This window comes from Amphiura filiformis, chromosome 11 (genome assembly GCF_039555335.1).
Source record: "Amphiura filiformis chromosome 11, Afil_fr2py, whole genome shotgun sequence".
Taxonomy (NCBI): Eukaryota; Metazoa; Echinodermata; class Ophiuroidea; order Amphilepidida; family Amphiuridae; genus Amphiura; species Amphiura filiformis.
Window position 1 is genome coordinate 22,619,017 of NC_092638.1, and position 22,213 is coordinate 22,641,229.

Here is a 22,213-nt window from a genome sequence, read left to right on the forward strand (position 1 = left end):
TTGTTTTGTATGAATCATACATGTAAAACTGAGAAAAGGTCTTTGGAAGCTGTTGGACGAAGAGACTAATGTTTACGTCTTCTACCAAAAATAAATATTTATGAATATTTATGAATAAAAAATTTCTTTTTGTTGGGCAATCCGGGGTGCAAGCATTCTCAATTTTGTTACTGAATTTCATTGAGATTCTTGTCTTCATAAGGAAACACACTGACCATAGACTATGTACTGACTGTCAAATCACATTATACCAAGAAAGAACCCAGGAAACCCGGAAGTTTATCAGCAACTCTATTTTACTAAATACTCAAGAAATTAAAATAGCAATTCCACACATACACCATTTCATGATGGCCGCATCTGCTTCAACAATTAAAGAATGGAAAACTGAGAAATATGTGGACCAAAAGCAAAAAAATTGGCCAAACATTGGAAAACATATTTTGGCACAATATGATGAGGACTCAGTTATTGTATACCAAGCATTTTGTCCTGAAATTGCTGATTATGCCACTACTAATCAGAGGTAAGCATATTTTAATATTTTCTACTTGTAATGATGCATCTGAGATAACTAATTTTCTGGAAAAAAAAAATAAATAAAAGAGAATAATTAAATATGTTTATTGTTGTTACTGTGCATTTATTTAATTATCTATTTATTTATTTATTTATTTATATGTATTTATTTATTTTTAATTATTTTTTATTTTTTCAATTATTTATTTATTTATTTATTATTTATTTATATTTATTTATTTATTTAATTAGGCCTATTTGTTTATTTATTTATTTATGTATATTTATTTATTTAATTATTTGTTTTGTTTTTTTCAATTATTTATTTATATATATTTATTTATTTATTTATTTATTTGTTTATTTATTTATTTATTTATTTATTTATTTATATTTTATTTATTTAATTATTTTTTTATTTTTTCAATTATTTATTATTTATTTATTTAATTATTTGTTTGTTTATTTATTTATTATTTATTTATATTTATTTATTTAATTATTTGTTTATTTTTTAAATTATTTATTATATATTTATTTATTTTTATTTATTTAATTATTTATTTATTTATTTATTTATTTATATATATTTATTTATATTTAATTATTTGTGGGTTTTTTTAAATTATTTATTATTTATTTATTTATTTATTTATTTATTTATTTATTTATTTATTTATTTATTTATTTATTTATTTATTTATTTATTTATTTATTTATTTATTTATTTATTTATTTATTTATTTATATAAAGGGGTGGGTGTAATATAGTCCTAACCCTCATCCTTTTTTCGTTGTACTTGTTACTGGTTTCGAATCATTTGCAGTTAAAACATATAGATTGGACAACTACTTTTAAAAAATGGCATTTCGTGATCCACAGCATCATCCCCCACTTTTCTCAAAAAAGTTGAGATTTTTATATCACTGGAAACCTCTGGCTACATAATGTTTATGTACAAAAAGATATCGTGAAATTTGAATTTCGTTCTGGTATACCAGAACGAAATTACAACACATTTTTTTCGTAGATATCTACTGAAAAACATAAAAAGAGGATGCTAGGATCACGAAATACTTATAAAAAGTAATCATTATATTGTACTTATTGAAATAAATTTGCTGTGTTATGTTCTCTGTCTTTCTTCAAAAAAGAAATGTGGGTTAGCACGTAATATATATATATATTTATTTATTTATTTATTTATTTATTTATTTATTTATTTATTTATTTATTTATTTATTTATTTATTTATTTATTTATTTATTTATTTATTTATTTATTTATTTATTTATTTATTTATTTATTTATTTATTTATGTCGACCACCCTGGATGTCGACCACCCTGGATGACATGCATGCTCGTGATGAATTAACCGACAAAGCCCACGCATTTCTTTCTCCTATAGGTTCTAAAGCTGCTCGATTTTATCTCCTCCCCAAGATCCACAAGCCCGGGAATCCTGGTCGACCCATTGTATCCGGTAATGGTTCCCCCACTGAGAACATATCTCTCTACGTTGACCACTTCATTAAGGGGTGGTGCAATAATTATGTGTACCCCGGGGTGAATTCTCAAAATGGTCTGCCAAAATCGCTTGCCCCCCCTCTGGCCGTGCCAAAAATCTTTGCCCCCCCCCTTTCGACGTGCCAAAAACCTTTGCCCCCCTTTTGATGTGCCAAAAAATCTTTGCCCCCCCCTTAAGAGCTCCCTTACACATGCAAGATTTTGGGGAACCCGAATTTAAAACCTTAAATTGTCTTATCATATAGTGCGAGCGTAGCGAGCAGGAAATTTTGCATATTTGAACGTGTTCCTAACGTTTTCCTACGCCTTTTTAGGGCGTAATATAGAAATGGTGCCAAAAATATCTGTGCCAGCAATTGCTTGCCCCCCCCCCCCCTTTTGACCTGCCAAAAATGCTTGCCCCCCTTTTGGCCTGCCAAAAATCTTTGCCCCCCTATAATTCACCTTGGGGGTACACATAATTATTGCACCACCCCTAAACCCCTTGTTTCACAGACTCCGTCATACATACACGACACCCCGGACTTTCTCAGGAAGCTTGAAGCCATCACGGACCAGATCCCCAGCACTGCCATCATTGGCACTTGTGATGTGTCATCCCTGTATACTAATATCCCATTCAGTGAAGGAATTGCAGCTACCTGTGAAGCGCTGTCTAGAAGTGACCACACCAGTTCCCCCATTGATGATCTGAAGACTCTCATGAATCATGTACTAACTAAGAACAATTTCACCTTCATGGGAGAACACTATTTACAGGTATTTGGGACATCGATGGGGACCCGCATGGCACCGTCGTTCGCCTGCCTCTTCATGTCTAGGCTTGAAGAGCAGATGTTGGATGCTGCCCTTGTCGTCCATGGATTTGGTGGAGGTACATTGACGATGTGTTTTTCATCTGGACCAGAGAAGAAGACAGCCTTCACACTTTCCTTGACCATGTCAATTCCTTCCACAGAACTATTAAATTCACATCTGAACTTTCTCACCACCAGGTCAACTTCTTGGATGTCACCATCAGAAAGGAAAATGACTCCCTTGTCACAGATCTCTACACCAAGCCCACAGACAGTCACCAGTATCTACACTCTTCCAGTTGCCATCCCCAACATTGTAAAAGTGGTATAGCATACAGCCAAGCTCTCCGCCTCCGCCGCATTTGTACTAATGATTCTGACTTTTCACAGCATGCTAGGGACCTCAAGAGGAACCTTACAACTAGGGGACACAGCGCACACAAAGTGCAGCAGGCCATCAACAAGGTCAAATCTCTTCCCAGGTCAGATGTACTGAAGCAGAAGCCCAGAAGCCCAGAAGCCAAGACACCAATACCAGAGTCCCTCTTGTGGTCACTTTTCATCCTAACCCCCCTCCTCTCCGCAGCATCACTAATGACAATCACCATATACTTCAAACCTCAGATCGGCTACAACGAGCGGTTCCCGATAACCCCATCCTGGCCTACAGACGTCCCCGCAATCTTAGAGATCTTCTTGTGAGAGCTGAAGTCCCCCTCTTTCTGATACTATTCCTTCCACACAACAGGGTACTGTCACATGTGATTCCAGGTGTGTTGTTTGCAAGGACCATATCCAAGAAGGGATTCTGTCACCAGTAATTCCAACAATTCCTCCCACAGGATCAGGGGCAACATCACCTGCACCACATCTAATGTAGTGTATCTCATTTCTTGCAGAGTTTGTGGTATACAGTATGTGGGAGAAACCAAGAATGCACTTAAGAAGCGGTTTTATGGACACCGGTCCACAGTCAACACCAAGAAGCTTGACACCCCTGTTGGTGATCACTTTAACCTCCCCAACCACTATATCTCCGACATGATCCTTCAGGGGATTGAGTCTTTAGGTAACCGTCCTGACACCGTCCGTGCCAGCAGGGAGAAATTCTGGATGAAGCGCCTACGTACCATCCAGCCACATGGTCTCAACATCCAAGAGGGAAACGATTAACTTGATTTTCATTATCATAATATTCCAACCAACCCCCCCAATTTTTTTCTTCCTATTTTGTTATTTATATTTTCCATCCACTTTATTATTTTAGTTTTTATTTCCCTTTTACTTCCATCATCATGTATTATGTTTTTGTAGTTTTTATTTTTACCACACATTTTCATTTTTCTATTCAGCCCATTGTCTTCATTAATTTCCTTATCCCTCTCATCTCCATTCATGACATCCCACTTCCTGCCCCAATTGATAGTTCCCAGGAACCACTTATGTCTTCTATTGTCTTGCTAATTTCCTTTTCCTTTATGTCCATGTCACTATATATATGCATGTTTGTGTGTTGTCTTGTCACTTTGCCTTTGATAAAGATCCTGCTAGGATCGAAAGCTCAGGCCCCTAAACTTTGAAATTATATTTATTTATTTATTAGATTTGGTGGGCCAAAGTTTAGTTTCACTCGAATGTCATGGATTAAAACGAATTTCCTATGGATGATGTATCGCTGTGGTTGGGCTTCAAAACCTAATCAAGAACATGTTTTGGCTATTTGGATCAAAAGAGACGGATTTGATGAAATATTATCAAAAGCATATACACCAGGAACGCAGAAACAAGCCAATGTTAGCAAAGATGATGTGTTGGTTCGACTCCAATGGGATCCGGACCATACACCAGACGGGACCAAGGAGCAAAGGAGAGCCATACAACTGGGTCTTAAAGGAGAGGTATGTTCAGACCACACTAGATAGATCACGAGGAAATTGTTCGTGTATACTCTTTATAATTTCTTTCTTATATGTATATTATGTGTTGGCGTGAAATATCCTGGTTGTGCTGGTAATTTCTAGATCATAGGCTGATTAGGATCATGTGCATCGGTGTATCTTGGGCCATATCGATTTTCCGAAGTATGCCGAGACTGTCAGAGGCCTGTGGGATGATACACTTACTTGATTGTTAATGTTGCTTTTTGTGGGCGAGGGGTGCTTGTGTTTGCTGACAAAAACGTGTTTTTATGAAACCATTCCAACCGTGGACGTTACTGCAACGGGGCATTCCCATTTAGATGTGAAATTGACTGCAAATAGCCTAATAATGCATTTGAGAGTGCGTCCCCTATTATCGGATATAAAAATCAGCCCCCGGTTGATCCAAAGATAGTGTGTTTAATTTGTGTATAAAAACGTCCACGTTTGGATAGTTTAAAAGTAAATTGCCGGCAAATACCTGGGTGTGCCCCGGGGTGGTGGGTACTTTGTTTATTTCCCTCTTTTTTTAAACCCGACCTAATGAATACCACCTTTATAACTTGATATCAACATTTACTGTTTCTTTTGTCAGATATTGAAGAAGTATGCGACAGAATATATTTTGAAGATAGAAGATATAACACCATTTGTGTTGAGTAAACGTCCATTACTAACAGAGAAGAAGATGCAGCATCTTATTGTAGCCCAAGAACGCGTGTATCCAGTGCAAGATGACAGAACTGCTGAATTAATAGGCGTCGATAAGATTTGACAGAACAGAGGAGAAACTGGGAGAACTGAACTATAGAAATTGCCAGTAGGGTGCAACTTAGGGACAGCCTGAGCTTCCCCCAGTGAAAACTCTTGTCCCTCTCTTGTCTTCCCCTAGTCCGTGGTATGCTTGCCGCCTAGCCCATATTTGTCAAAAATTTTCCCCCTTGAAAGTTGCCTTTGGCCCCAACCCCTTGCCACTTTGCACCCCCACTCTAAAAAATTAATGGCTATGTCACTGCCACACGTCGGATCCGGGATTTTAAAAGTAATCAATTTACCGGGGGTTGCGGAGATGCTGGAATTAGTGCTGATTTTGCATATTTTGCATGCTCTTGGCAAGTTAATCGTGGCCTGTCCCCCCCGGGGGGGGGGGGGGGCCTTCAATTTGAAATGGATATACCCAGCAAACACAAAACGTTTTCGACATCATTCGCAAAAGGTTGTCAGAAAACGTTTAAATGTCGGGTTATATAAAGGTTATATTAAGAGTATAAAACGTTTTCAAAACCTTAAAAAAACATTTATTGATAATCTACTGCTCAGCAAACAAAAATGTTTTACAGAAAACGTTTAAATGTCGGGTTATATAAAGGGTATAAAAACTTTTCCGTATAGTTATGGTACAAGGTCAGATAAGAGGTGGGGGTAACATATTGATAGTGGTTACCACGTTGAATTCGAGCCGTTTTGCTGCCATACCAATTCACGAAGAAATAGGTCAAAAATAATAGCGGGCGCTATAGGCCTAATGATACACGATTAAAACAAAAATAAAGAAATATATAAGGGGCGAAATAAATAAAAAAGACCTTATCTTGTCAAGCTTGATACGAGAAATATCAAAACAAATTATGAGATAGAGCATGCCCCGCTACAGAATTAAGTAATTAATTAATTGAAATTGATTGATTAATTAATTAATTTTAATTTTTTTTTTTTTTTTTTAAAAAAAAAAAAAAATCATAAAATGAAAGAAAACTGTGAAATGTACATGATGATATACACAAAATTAAAAGGAAATATTTCAGGGTCGAATTAAAATAAATAGAATGTGATATTTTGTCACAAGATGTAGGGCCTATGGCGAAGTAGCCTACTCGACGGGAATACGGCACAGTCATGACAGTTGTTTCTGGATGCCGGACCATAATGTAATTCACGCTTTACCAACGTATTGGCTTGCTAATTGTGCTAATTATTCACATTTACGCTGAAAATGTTCTCGTTTTAAAGGGGACGATATGTGATATTGTATGTAAGTTTGAAGACAATCCATAATTGTCCGACATCGACAGGGTTAACCCCTTTCATATTAAATTCGGTTTGCAACCCCTTCTTCTTCTGCAGCCCCTTCCTTTTTGCAGAGCCCTGCTGTTAACGGATTACCAGTGGGATAATATTAGTAGGGGGCCCAAAGCCCCCAAATCTATAGCAAAACTTTTTACAGAAAATGGTTAAAAAGTTTTAAAAACGTTTTTATAACATTAAATACATTTTTTGAAAACTTGAAGCAAAACATAAAATATTTTGTAAATAAAATAGTATGTTTAATACCCAAAATATTTTACAATAACGTTTTAAAAACGTTTTCATGACCTTCATATAACCCTACATTTAAATGTTATTAAAACGTTTTGAGAACATTTTGTATTTACTGTGTTGTACCCATTGTGATTTAACTTTTAAATCAAAATTCAGTCCATTTAAAAGCGAATGTCCGAATTTCCGATGAGCGATTACCACCAAGATGTGCGTATTCTGAAAGAATTTCATTTTCTGAATTTTTGGTCTCAAGTGTCATTTACACCATGATGTTTCTAACAGTTTAGTAAAAATATTTTGGTGCACTTCATAATGTTACACTATGCCATAGTCGATTTTGATCAATAAAAAAATGTTTTTAATCATGATGAACGCATTCTGTTGAACTCAAAATTAATGCAAATTAGAGTTTTATGCTTAAATGCTTAAATACAATAGCAAGAGTATGCACAATGGGCAAGTGGACTACGGAGAAGTCTACCTAATCATAAGCAATATTCATGTGTTTTAAATGATTCAAAAGAAGAAGAAACACGGATATAATGAGGATTGAATATCGTCAGGCTGTCTCTTTGAAAAAAAATTGGATTTTTTTTTTAAATAATTGCACATACACGACATATATGATGCGATCAAGCAAAATCAGTCGGAACTCGGAAATATTGATTTTTAGATCATATAGCCATACAAAGGAAATATTTCCTTTTGTTTCCTGTTGTTTTGGAAACTCTTTAATTGTTCATATCTTTAGAACTGGTTGTTACATTTCAATGGGGTTTTCTGCAAAATCCAGATGTGTAAATTAAAATTCTTTTTACTATCCTGTAAGAAACTGAAAATTTAATATTTACGAGTTCCGACTGATTTTGCTTGATCGCATCACATGTAACAAAAAAGGGTAAAAACAATAATTTATTGTCTTCCTTAAAGCCATAATGTACGATATTATAATATGAAATTAGTTAACTTTTTTCAAACCTGATTTCTTTTTTTTGTGTGCATATTTGTAATGTTTACACATGTACCAACTTGCACCTAAATGGAATCGGCCAAATTTTTTTGTCTTTGTAGGTCAACAGAGCAAAGTTCGACATAAAGTCATAAATTCATGAAATTATGACTTTATGTCCTCCCATAGAAATGCATGTAAAATGGCCAAAATAACCAGTGGGATTTCTTTCACTTGAACTTTGTTATTTCAGCTTAAAATGGACAGCAACCCTTCCCGGCAGTTATTACTAAAATTATTTCAACATTTTGAATAAATAATAACAAAATTAAAATTTGATAGAAATCGTATATTAAGGCTTTAATATTAAAATAGCTAATAACGTGATTTGTGTTTTATATATTATACAGCAATGATATAAATAGAAATATACAGATGGCATTTCAACCCCAGCAAACACAAAAACGTTTTAAATAAGTTATATTTTGGCTTTTGGTTTAGGTAAAAACGTTTTAATAACATTAAAATGTCGGGTTGTATAAAGGTCATGATAATGTTTTAAAACGTTTTGTATGAAAACACACTACAACAATATTTGTAAATGTTTTCAAAAAAATATTATAAACTATTTTTGCAAACATTTTTGCCAAATATTGTGTCAATACTTAAATAACATTATGTTGAAATATTTGAACCCAGCAAACACAGAAATGTTCTTAATTTTTTTTTTCAAAACATTTTAATAACATTTAAATGTCGGGATATATAAAGGTCATGAAAACGTTTTTAAAACGTTATTGAAAATATTTTGGGCAAATATTTTTCGCAAAATATTTTTTCAACCCCAAAATAACATTCTGTTTAGAATGCTTTGTATCAAGTTTTCAAGAATGTTTTTGGAATGTTATTAAAACGTTTTTATACCCTTTATATAACCCGACATTTGAAAGTTGTCTGTAAAACATTTTGTATGCTGAGCAGTAGATTATCAAAAATGTTTTTTAAGGTTATGAAAACGTTTTATACTCTTAATATACCCTTTATTATAACCCGACATTTAAACGTTTTCTGACAACCTTTTATAACCTTTTGCGAATGATGTCGAAAACGTTTTGTGTTTGCTGGGACCTGACCCACTTAATTTGAACTGGCAGATCTCTAAAAATTTTTTTAAAAAACCCTTGATGTTGTTAATTTCAGCTCTAAAAGACCCAAATTGACCATTCCTCTCATTTCTGATTCTTATCGCAAGCGCTTTCAATCTGAAAGCCAAGAAAGATTTTGACTGTTCGCAGCTTCTATAAAGATATCCCTCACGGTTGTTTGATGGCATGTATAACTGTATTCATTTTTAAGCAAAGTTGAACACTGATGGCGCTATTTATCTTAAAACTTTACAAGTGTAGACACTTGTAAAATGGCATCAAAACATAAAAAAAGTAGCAAATAACAATATAACAAGGAAATTTTCAAACTACTTTCTATCATGAATGAAAGGAATAACTCATTTTATTGGGCTAAATTAAATTAAAAATATATGTAAATAGCGCCCTCAATTTGCACACAAATAGGCCTATATAGTTTAAAGAATAAAAATTACCAAAGAAAATAACGAACATACTGCAGTTACTGTCCGTTTTCCTATACACAATACACAGTGCTCTCACCATTGACGCGTGACCTCTACAAATAGTGTATGTTAGAAGTATAGGCAATTGCCTAGTTAACGTCACTGTGTGAAATATAACCGGCCAATATTTAAAGTAGGCCCCTACTCTTCTGAAATTCTAGAAAATATAGGTTTGTAACATGTCCTAAATTTTTAGCTAATTTAGATGTTTGGATATATTCGTACTTCGGTGTTTTAGTGTATGTTATAGGTAATAGTATATTGCCTAGTTAACGTCACTGTGTGAAAAATAACCGGCCAATATTTAAAGTACTCTTCTGAAATTCTAGAAAATATAGTTTTGTAACATATGTCCTAAATTTTTAGCTAATTTAGGTGTTTGGAAATATTCGCACTTTGGTGTTTTAGGAAGGATATTTAAACTACAGATAACACCAAAAAATATGAAGAAATTATTTCCAAACCGTGTTACGGTCCATAACCATTATGTTTCTCATTTTCAAGAATGCTGGTTAACAATATGCACACTATTGTCTCATTTCGTGAACAAAGGCCCACACAGTATTATTAGCTTGCGTTTGCTTTATAATCGTTCACCCAACTGAAGCTATAATACCAGCTCATTGCTCATTGCACAGGTAAAACAGAAACATGTGTAGTGTGGATTTAACCAGAGAATATCTGATTTAATCAGTTGAGCTGTTTTCAATGAGTGATATCTTGGTTCAATAGCTTTTAATGGAGTTTAAGTCCTGCAAAAGGACGTGGTGAATTCTACTGTAGACATGACTGCATCATGAAGGAAAATCTAAGTTAAAAATAGCTTAAAGATATATACGAATATTTAGTGTGATAGCTGCTGGTATTGTAAAGGTCTAGAATTGAAAATTATGTAATGTTTTGTTAGAAAACATTACAAGATCACATCAAACAACCGTGCCCTGTTACCGATACGCCGTCAGCTTCCAAAGACCCACCATTTCCAGTTCATCGGCGATCCACCAAAAATATATATATATAATAATGTACCCTCCCCCTCTCCCCTACCAACCCACCGGGACTATTATATATCTTTGTATCAAATACCGTAAAGGTTCTAGGTGCGCAGGATTTTCGTTTCATGGACAAGCTTAGGGCACGGTGGCTCAGTGGTTACGGCCTTGGACTCATAATCTGAGAGCTTGCTTGACGTGCGTGGGTTCGAGTCCCCACCCCGCCACCGTGTTGCGCCCTTGGGCAAGGCGCTTTGTCACGCTTGCCTCACCCCACCCAGGTGCAATGGGACGCTGTTAGGGGTAGTCACAGTCGTTGTACTGATGAACCCTGCGCCATTTGTAGGCAGCAAACGTGGTTCCGACATATTCTAATAACGGCGGAATAAATGTAAAGCGCTTTGAGGCTGTTTACGGCATAAAGCGCTATATAAATATCTACATTTATTTATTTACATTTATTATTAAGTGTCAAATATCAAATAAGACTTTTCACAGCCTGAGTAATTTAATTTAATATGTGTTTACTGTTAAAAGCTATTTCATGCAAGATATTGCACCAGCAACATGTGGTCTGGGCCTGTTTTTTAGCCGTGAAAAAGAGGGGGGGCACGGCCCCGACCCCTTGTATCTGCACACTATACAGTATTCTTGTGAAATTCTTTAAATCTCATTAGAGTAGTAGAGAGAACACCACACTTTGGAAAACCCGAGTTTAATCTCGATCGGTCCCAGCTGATTTGTGTTCTTTTAAAATTGACTGGGACCGAGACTAATTAACCTGAAGTAACCAAATGTACAGTGTGGTTGGGGTTTGCGTTGTTTTGGTGTCCATAGTTTTATTTTTGATGGATTTTTCATCTCAAAACAGCATTGAACATTTTGAGATATGAAATGTCAAAGTTCATACAAAGGTCAAAAGTTAAAACTGCTCGAATGCTTTTACCTATCTGTGACGACATACCGGTAAACATATAGTTATAAGGAGAAATCAAATGTTAAATGTCACAATTCAATCTCCAATTGTCAGAACTTGATAAATATTCCGATTTACATCGAAATAGTCTCAAATTGTTCGTTATTATAACAATTCAAAGAATAAAATACGAGGGGGTATCCAAAAATTTTTTGACATCACCCAGAAGGAAAAGAACTATTTTGATGAAATTTTGTCAGTGTAATCACTGGTCCTTATGTACATTATGGTCCAAAAATGGTCTCCTAAGTATGTTTACTTTCTTTACAGGTGGCGCTAGATGGGCAGTAGGCGCATAACCTGAAAGATGGTGAAAATTGAGGCACGCAGCGTGATTAAGTTTCTGCATTTGGAGGGTTAGGCCTACAATGCTCAGAAAATCTATGATGAAATGAAAGCTATCTACGGTGATGATTGCCCATCATATGGCACTGTTGCTTTTTGAAAAAGGAATTTCCAAACTAGCCACATGTCCCTCACAGATGAGCCAAGAAGTGGACGTCCATCACTTACGGATGATACCGCCACAGTGAAAAAATTCAAGAAAGTGGAGGATCTTATCATGAAAAGGTTATGCGCCTACTCCCCATCTAGTGCCAGCTGTGAAGAAAGTAAACATACTTATGAGACCATTTTTGGACCATAATATCATAGACCATTTACTATGATAATATACATAAGGACCAGTGATTACACTGACAAAATGTCATCAATATAGCTATTTTCCTTCTGGGTGATGTCAAAAACTTTTGGATACCCCCTCGTAGTTTACCACGGTACCGTGGTAACATGGGGACAAAGGTCAATGCCTACTGAATCATAGACCATTACCATTTGAGATGTTACCCACGTAAGAAAATATCCTACGCAATACAAACTATTATTTTTCTCCATTGATTTACTATAGTGAACAATTTGAGACTACTTTAGTGAAGATCGGAGCATTTTCGGGACCCCTATGGCGGTCAAATTGTGACCTTTGACCTTTTATAACTCCAAAATGATATGGGTAAAAGTATTCTTTTACCGGACCCTTATGACAAGAGAAATAACTTGGTAAGTGACCCTTTGAACAACATCTGCACAATTTTGCATTTTAACCTCTGTATAAAAATATGCTCAATGCTGACCATTTGAGACTATTTTGGTGAAGATCGGAGTATGTTTTCAGATTTTGACCCCTGTGGAGGTCAAATTGTGACCGTTGACCAGAACCTTTGTATTATAAATTGTGTACATTTGAGCTAAGGTTAGTCTCAGAGTGAAATGGTTACACCCCGCTTGGTCCGAGGGCACATAGAGCGCTATAGGACTACTTTGATATAAGATTGGATCGGTTGAGCCCATTTATTGGTCGAGCTATGAGTTTTAAAATATTGGATGAGACGTAGTCGAGTCCAATATTTTACAACTCATAGCGAGACCAATAAATATTGGGCGTAAAGCATCCAATTGTATCATTATTATGTGTTGGATCCAATATTTTCACACATTTGGATCCATCAAAACATAATAATGGTGTAAACTGTGTAAACACTTTTTCTTTCGCGCTTCGCGCACATAATCTTAATAATTATGCGTACCGTCGATATATTTCTATATTAAATCTAATCTAACGAGCTCTGGCCTGTTATCTATCATGTCTATACATGCTCGGTTTAGGTTGGGTGGTTCTGCCTATGTCTAAAATACTTAAGACTTTTTATGGATGTAGAATATGCAAAACTACAACTTACCCTTTGTGACCGATTTTCGACCCTATTAGAGGTGACCTACATTTAGGCCTAACGATGAAGTAGGTTAAAGGTAAGAGCACTGCACTTTGTTACATCAGTGAACATTGTGTATAAAAACGCCATTCTCTTTTCAAAATCTATGTTATAATGGTACTGACGAAAATTGAGAAAGAACTCAATAGAAGGAAATAGAAATATCTAGGTATACCCTGAGGCTAAATAAACCTTATAAATAAGTAACTAAAGTTAGGGTGGGTTTACAGTTTGCACCGAACTTCGAATACCAAACCAGAAGTGAATTTCGCTGCGATTACTGAACGACAAATACTTCAGCCATTTCAAAAGCTTTCAAATCGTATTTCAAGGTAAGAATTGAATTATATTGTTTTGCCTTTGTGTATTTATTCTGTTGGAATGAATGAATTCTGGAATTGACCGTTTTGCATTGAATGTCTACAGTTTCATGTAAATATGTCTTAAACCAAGACGTAGTATGCTTTTTATCCAATGTTGGGCCGGCAGCTATGAAGTAGTAAAACTGTTGGGACTAAATAGATTACACAGCAACTGTTCATAGTTAATTTTAACCTTTTGATTTATAAACTGAAGGACATTTTGCTCATCTTTTTGACTTGTGTTATTGTTGTATGAACATGGGAAGTTTAAAATTATCTCGTTTGCGATACTGTTAGCATAATGTTTAGACATTGCCTAAGCCTTATGACTTTTAAACTATTTTGGAGTTTTTTCTCTGGTTTATCTGCCTATGCATGTTATGTTTCCATTGTATATAATTTCATGTTTAATTGTGCCAAAAGTGCTCTATTTAACGGTTTCGTAGGACAGATGTATCAAATGGACAAATCATATATCAAAATGTTCAGAAGAGTTTGGAGAATCTTTTCTGACATGTTGTCAAATATGTAACGCGCGCGTTCCATTCCATATCCATGGCAACAGTCAAGCTATTTAAGGATTTTTGTTTTACCTAAAAACGGCACATTTTTACTGGATCTTTCTTTAAAACTAAATGAAGTAGAAACTTCATATTTGGAGTAGGCCTACAGAACGTATGACACATGGATATTTAAAATATATGAAACAAATCATTGCTTAATTCAATAGATGTAATTTATTGGTAGAAATGCCATTTTTGGTAATTTTTGTTCTTTTTTGAAAATGTAATATTTAAATGGGAATGTTTTTGAAAAATGATTTATGCATCATGTAAAGTATATCAATTTAGGGGAGACCGGGGATGGGTGTTACAAAAGCTACATTTTATGCTAATGTATCCATTAAGTGACCTTTGACCTTAACTTTAATTCTTAAAGCATAACTATTCTATTCACTGACCAACAAGTTTAGTCTGTGTCCATTTCTTCAAGTTGGCACTCATCAAAAAGTAGGTTGCTCCTCCCTCTGTTAAGTCTGTGTATGGCAAGCCACATCATTCATAAATGCGAGTTTTGCCCGCTATACTGGTCGAGGAGCCCGCTATACTGGTCGAGGAGCCCGCTATACTGGTCGAGGAGCCCGCTATACTGGTCGAGCAGCACGCTATACTGAGCAGCACGCTTAGTCGAGTTTTACCAAGCCGAACGGCGAGTTTCACAACGCCGAACGGCGAGTTTTCACCACGCCGAAAGGCGAGTTTTCACCACGCCGAACGGCGAGTTTTTCTGACGTCAATCTAAAATATTCACGTACTATAATAATAATAGGCCTACACGTAGTATAATAATGTTTAAAAACAATTTTGCAATATGAAGGCAATATCGTGTTTTACAATCCACTGTTCTTGGCTCCAAAGTTGGACTCACTATCTTACTGAAAATTGGTCGCTCTATGAAAAATGACAGGCCCTACATGTACATGTATATATCAGGTGTTGCCCTTTGAAAATGTGACTGAAGTTCTGTTTAATGTGTAAAAATGGAAAATAAATTGGAAATATCATAAATGAAATTTAAGGAAAATTGTGCTGTGTTTTATTTTAAAGGATCTGATCTCTTTTCTTTTTCGTATTAGGCCTATAAATTAACGTAAAATTTTCCCGCTCTTTTCTAGTTACCGGTATTCCTCTTATCATTCTTGACCAGATAGCTCGTGATTTTTATTTATGTGGCCCTTTAAGTATTTCTTTATTTTGGTTTTAAGTGTAGGCCTATATAACATCATATAATATCATCATATACATTTCACTTTTTTATGATTTTTCATTATTTTATTTTTAATTCTTAATTGTGGGCATCCTCTCTGATATGGTCTAAATGTTTATTACACAATAAAAAGTGCTTGTCAGGAATGTGCTTTGAATTATTGAAGGAAAACAACTTTTTTGGGAAAACTGGATTTTTCTTTTATGAAAAGAAGAATAGACTCGTTAAAAAATAGGCGTAATAGGCCTACATATAGGCCTATTATGGGTCGGCCCTGCACATTAGGATCGGTCGGTGGAGTAGGCCCTACAAGTAACCTACAACCAAACATTTTTTTGCCGGTGGTCTTTGAATGCGGCTTTCCTTGTAAAAGGTCTGTCACACTACGACGGACTGGATCAACGTACATCACCGAATACAAAAATATTTTATTCGGTGGAAAAATCACCAGTCCGGCAGAAGATTCGGTGGGATTTTGGGTCCGATTCCCGTTCGTCTCTCTATGCGTTGTGGCCGCTAATAATCCTGCAGGCGTCTTATATCCGATCGTTCAACGTCCGACAAATGACCGGATTTGGGGTCCGATTCCCGTTCGTTTCTCTATGCGTTGAGGCCGCTAATAATCCTGCAGGCGTCTTATATTCGATCGTTCAACGTCCGACAAATGACCGGATTTGGGGTCAACGTCCGACAAATTTCCGGATTTGGGGGTCCGATTCCCGTTCGTCTCTCTATGCGTTGTGGCCGCTGTTACGAGCCGTACTTGACTCAAGGCCAAAATCACCTTTTTCCCGAACTCACACGAATGCACAACACAAATACACTGTTTGTTTAAGCTAACAAAATCTAAGTCTTTAATTGAAAATAGAGTATGCTTGGTACATATAACAACAATATACACTAAAATCACACAATCATTTTTTACTCTATGACTACTTAACCAGCGGTCTTCTTGTTGGTGATTCTAGAGTTCTTGCAATGTTCTGGACGACTGATGTAATATATCCTTATTCACTTGTCCTGCGAAAATCAGCGAAGTCCATAGTACACTTGCATTTATAAATCCTTGCGTATAAAATCCTCATACGAAAATGATGATGCTTCCTCCAATCTCCTTGCGCTGCTTTCTCCAAAAATGGTGTTTCTTTCACCAACCACTCTTTTTCCAGGGAACAGGTTTCTTTAACACAGCTCCGCTGTTTTTTGACAGATGCGTTGCCTTCACAAACCCAGCAAACTCCAGCAATTTGACAGAAGAACTTTTAATCCTTTGATGAGGAAGAGCACTTTTGTGTGCTCGCTGTCTTCTTCGTTGCTGTATTAAAATTAGCTCAATTATTGGCTATATAAACTGGTTAAAATGTACTTCTTTTTTTGAAGCACGAAGACCATCACACACATGTGGAGTTTTCAATCTCACATGACATTCTGTAAAGTCCCAACAAAAGCCTCAAGCTTTTTATATCAGTACTCATGCAAAAACCCATCATCTATTAATAAACCATTACTTCAATCACATTTTCACAACATTGCTGCAATCTTGGGATTTCCCAAGATTAATTATACATTCACATTACATCACTTCCTGGGGGTTTTCCTGATGGTGCAATAATGAACTGGGACTTTCCAAGTTCCAAACATAGCTCTGACTTTGTTTACAATAATTTGGGGGAATTCCAAAATACAAGAGGGTTTCCCATCTCATGAAATACTTTCAGCTTGTAAACAAAGTTAAATAATTAAATTAAATCAAATTACTCAGGGCACATCACACCGCTAATAATCCTGCAGGCGTTTTATATTCAATCGTTCAACGTCCGACAAATGACCGGCGAATTCGTGGCATGTGGCACCAACAGGGACGTCCACCCTATCAGAAAAGTGGCGGAGGAGAGGGTGTTTGAGAGGGTTTTTGACCCCTTAGAGGCAGTGACGTAGCAAGTACTTTTTCAGAGGGTGAACAAAGTGGGGAAAGACAACTTTTAAGGGGGAAAACTTTGACGAAAATGGTCAAATATTGGCTAATAAGTACAAAAGGGCTACAAATCTGATATATCAGAGCAACCAGCGTCCGGGGGCAATATAGAGGTGAGAAACCTTTGGAAAATGAAGGCCCAATTGAAGCCATTTGTCATTTTTTGGATCAATTTTAGCACTATTATTGGGTACTATTTTAGTTTGAAACAGCCGCAAATTGGTGAAACGAAAGCCTAATTGAAGCCATTGAAAAGTTTTCACCATTGTTGTATAATATAAACAATTGTTTTAAAAATAACACGTGGATGTCCATAGCAGAAGCAAAAAGGAAGACTTGTCCATTTTTCAAAATGAAGGTCCAATTGAAGCCATTTGCATGGGGACTGTAGGGCCTATTTACATTATTAGGCCTAGGCCTAAAAATTTAGTTTTAAAAATGGAAAATTTGGAAAATTGTTTTTGGTGCATCATTTTTACACTATTATTGCCTTAAACAAAAAACAAAGAAGGCCCGAACTGAATTTGCAAAATTTAAAATGTTACACTGATCCACTGACACTTAGATAAAAGACTTCAGACTCGTAATTTCAGGTCATGCAGGTAAAGCATGCATGGACTGATATGTTAAAGTCAGTAATAGACCTAAGTCCGTCTTAAATACTGACTTTGGTGACAAAATGTCACGGGCCCTACATATCGACGGGCCGGCAGTAATTTTCACAGGCTTTTGGGCCAAGGAACCACATCTAAGCACTGCCTATAATAATCACAGGCCTATACTATATACTATCCTGGGCCTACTCAATAACGTACAATTTAACCTTTTCCATGTTTTCTCTTCTTTTTCTTTCTTGTCAATCACTAAAACTGGTAGGAATTTGATATTGCGTCCTCTACCCTTCAGAAAGTGCCCCTCCCTCAATACTACTTACATGCATAGGCCTACTAAATTACGTGCAATTTAACTTTTTCTTTTCTCTTCTCTCTTCAATTTTTCTCACTTTCTTTTCTTTTTCTCTCCTTTCCCCCTTTTTTCTACTTGTCAGTCACTAAAGTACTGGTGGAAATATGATATTGCGTCACACACCCTTCAGAAAGCCCCCCCCCCCCACCCCATGATCGATGCACATGTTCGCCATCGGCCTACATCCGGCACAAGCGCCTGCGAAACCTTGCAAACACCTGCGGTATATAAACGAAAGAATAACGAACAAACCCAGGGTATATACAGAACAGTACGAACACACATCGGACAACTTCCGAACATGTGTATTCAGCACACTCCGTTTCAAGTTTTGTGCATGCACAAAACTTGAAACGTATTGTCGACGGACTAAACAAACATCACCTAACACGAAACGCTTTTGGCGGATAATAGCAGGACATATGAAGAACATAAAACGAACATTGACGAACACTAACGGATTTGCTAAAATACCATCCGTTTCTTATACGGAAGACCGATCCGGTGTAGTGTGACACTAACACGGTCTGGGTCAACGTACATCACCGAAGGCAAAAATGTGCTATCCGGTGGTGAAGGCCTCACAGGAACGTATTTGCAACGAACACGGGCCGAGTGCAACGAACAAAGAACGAACATGAACGAAAGGAGAGCGAACAAACTCCGGCAATATGCAGCACCATACGAACACACATCGGATAAATACCGAACATGTGTATTCGGTACACTCCGTTCAAGTTTTGTGCATGTACAAAACTTGCCGACGGACTTAACGAACATCATGAAACGCATTTGGCGGATGATAGCAGGACATAAAAAGAACATAAAACGATCATTGACAACGGATTTACTAAAATACCATCCGTTTCTTGTACGGAAGACCTATTCGGTGCAGTGTGACAGGCGCATAATGCTGCAGTACTATCCGGGGAAATAAAGTAGGAAAATATATGAGACTAAAACCCATTGAGACTAAAACCATGGGCGGCACATCCCCGTATACATGTGAGTACCCGGGGGGGTGTTTAAAGGGCAAAAGAGTGCGCACGAAAAATGAACAAATTTCAGAGAATACCGGTTGACACTTAACCCGATCTTCAATAAATAACATTAATAAATAACCTGACTGATTGAATTTGCAACTAACATTGAATTAGGCGTTCATTGATAGGATTTCGGGCATGATCGCTTAAACACTCGTATAAATCAACGATCATGCCCGAAATCCTATGAATGAACCCCGTTCATACAACATTCTGAACATTGTTCAAGTAGCAATACAAATAATACATGCGCGTGTAGGCCTACGCAAGGCTAGCAAATCGTGGATCGCGTTAATTAGGTTAAAACTCTGCGTGACGCAGCTTGTTTAAATGCCCTGTGTAAGCTTAACGGCTTAAGTCCAATCAGAAACGAGAGCAAAAGAACCCCGCTTTTAAAACTTCCGGGCACATTGATTCGTTTTATAAGAGATATACCGAAAAACTAGATAAAAAGACCCACCCCGAAAAAAGTTTACCAAAATTATTTTTAAACATTATTATAATCCTACATGTAGTATTTTTTCGTGAACTATAAGTATTTTAGATCGACGTCAGAAAAACTCGCCGTTTCGGCGTGGTAAAACTCGCCGTTCGGCGTGGTGAAACTCGACCAGTATAGCGTACTGCTCGACCAGTATAGCGTGCTCCTCGACCAGTATAGCGGGCTCCTCGACCAGTATAGCGGGCAAAACTAGCATTTATGAACGATGTGGCTTGCCATATCTGTGCACTGTGAGTGAGACCACCCTTTGCAGTCCATACATAGACCCACTCTTCAAATGGAGCAGAATTTAAGAAAAGGTCCTCACATACCAAGGATCTGTTGCATGACAACGGGCAAAGTTGTGTAACAACTTACCCACATGGTATGTTTATATAAAAACACGTGTACAGTGGCGTCGCTGCCGGGGGGATTGCCTATTTAGGCCCCCGCCCCTTAGTGCAAGGAAAAAAGAGGAAAAAGGAGGGAGAGAGAGGAAAGAGAGAGGGAGAGGAGGGAAAGAGAGATATTGGAATCCATACGGTATGTAATACCATACGATTATTATCAATACGCCTGGCGAAATTGTCTATTTGGGCCCCCGCCCCCTAGTTTGGGCCCCGCCCCATACATGCTTGCCCCCACTGGAAAAAATCCCAGCTACACCGCTGCACGTGTACCTCGCCTGTAGGGCAGAATGACAAGTCATAACCTCAGGCTATTTTAAACACATGTTTACTCTATATTCATATAACAAAGTCGTACCTATTCACCCTAAGGATATTGCCCAATAAAATAGAACATGTATCATGTGTATAGAGGGTATAAAGAATGATAAAACAAACGCTGGTTTTGCCCAAACTTATTTGATATTAGAAGGACATTTCTCGTATTCAGAATGCAATTCGATATGCCTGATGTGCTCTCATGTCCCACAAAATATGCCACTGTGCAAACGTCGCTATCCGAATCCTTAAGCAAGCTATACAAGAGAATATTTAAAAATAATAACGAGCGCTTTTAAAAACATGAAATTCTAGCAAAGTCTGGCGCTTTACTAACTGAGCTAATGGGGTTGAGACACAAAGTCCTGCGCTTTACCAACTGAGCTAATGGGGTTGAGACACAAAGTCCGGCGCTTTACCAACTGAGCTAATGGGGTTGAGACACAAAGTCCGGCGCTTTACCAACTGAGCTAATGGGGTTGAGACACAAAGTCCGGCGATTTACCAACTGAGCCGGCGCTTTACCAACTAAGCCGGCGTCAACCCCATTAGCTCAGTTGGTAAAGCGCCGCGGCGATTTACCAACTGGGCTAATGGGGTTGAGACACAAAGTCCGGTGCTTTACCAACTGAGCCGGCGCTTTACCAACTAAGCCGGCGTCAACCCCATTAGCTCAATTGGTAAAGCGCCGCGGCGATTTACCAACTGAGCTAATGGGGTTCCAGGTTTACTCTTTTTCGTATATAACTAGGCCTATGTGTATCGATGATTTGCTCAAAAACCTTTATACTTTTGTGGATGGGCTACTTCATGTTTGCATGTTTTAAAAGCGCTCGATAGTAAGCACATAAATTATTATGCTAACTATCGAGTTTTGACGGTAATCATACTAATGATGTTCATTGCGATTTGATTTCAATATAGGATTGATACGGTGACAATCAAGTCTTGTAATCATGAAGATTTTGTCGACCATTCTGATGGGGACCCTGGCTTTTTACATTGGTGTTTGCATAACAGCTAAGCAAATAACAAACTAGTTCTAGTTCTTTCTGCAATAAGTTGTAGAGTAGGTTTATCATAATTATCATTTTTCAGCAAAATAAAGATCAAAATATGGCACAAATGTAGCTTTTGATGTGATGAACATGAGGCCAAATTAATTAATGTCCACAATGGTGGGAAAGGGCCATCAAAGCTTATACAGGGCCAAATTCAAAATTTCTCATATGTTGAAAACCACACCAAATTAATCACTTGGTGAAGTGCCACAGGGGTCCACATTACAGAAATACTCCGATTCTATTTTAAATGGTCTCAGTGGCTTCATCTTTCAAAACATTTTCAAATTCAAAATATTTTTTCAAATCTTGGATGTTTCGTTGCCTAGAAAACTTGAGGAGAGATGGTCAATCCCCATTGAGCTCTATGGACCTTGACATACAGTGCACAAAAGAATTACGGTACCCCTGGGAAGGTACCAGTTATGTTCATC

At 36.9% G+C, this 22,213-nt stretch overlaps 1 protein-coding gene across 1 annotated transcript; it reads left to right on the forward strand.

Moving 5' to 3' along the window:
* Positions 1–17: 17 nt before the first annotated feature.
* On the forward strand, positions 18–6,103 carry LOC140164570 (uncharacterized). Its single transcript, XM_072187876.1, has 3 exons — positions 18–526; positions 4,449–4,743; positions 5,360–6,103. Exons 1-3 carry the CDS (start codon positions 111–113, stop codon positions 5,537–5,539), a joined length of 891 nt encoding a protein of 296 aa, XP_072043977.1. The 5' UTR covers positions 18–110; the 3' UTR covers positions 5,540–6,103.
* Positions 6,104–22,213: the final 16,110 nt, after the last annotated feature.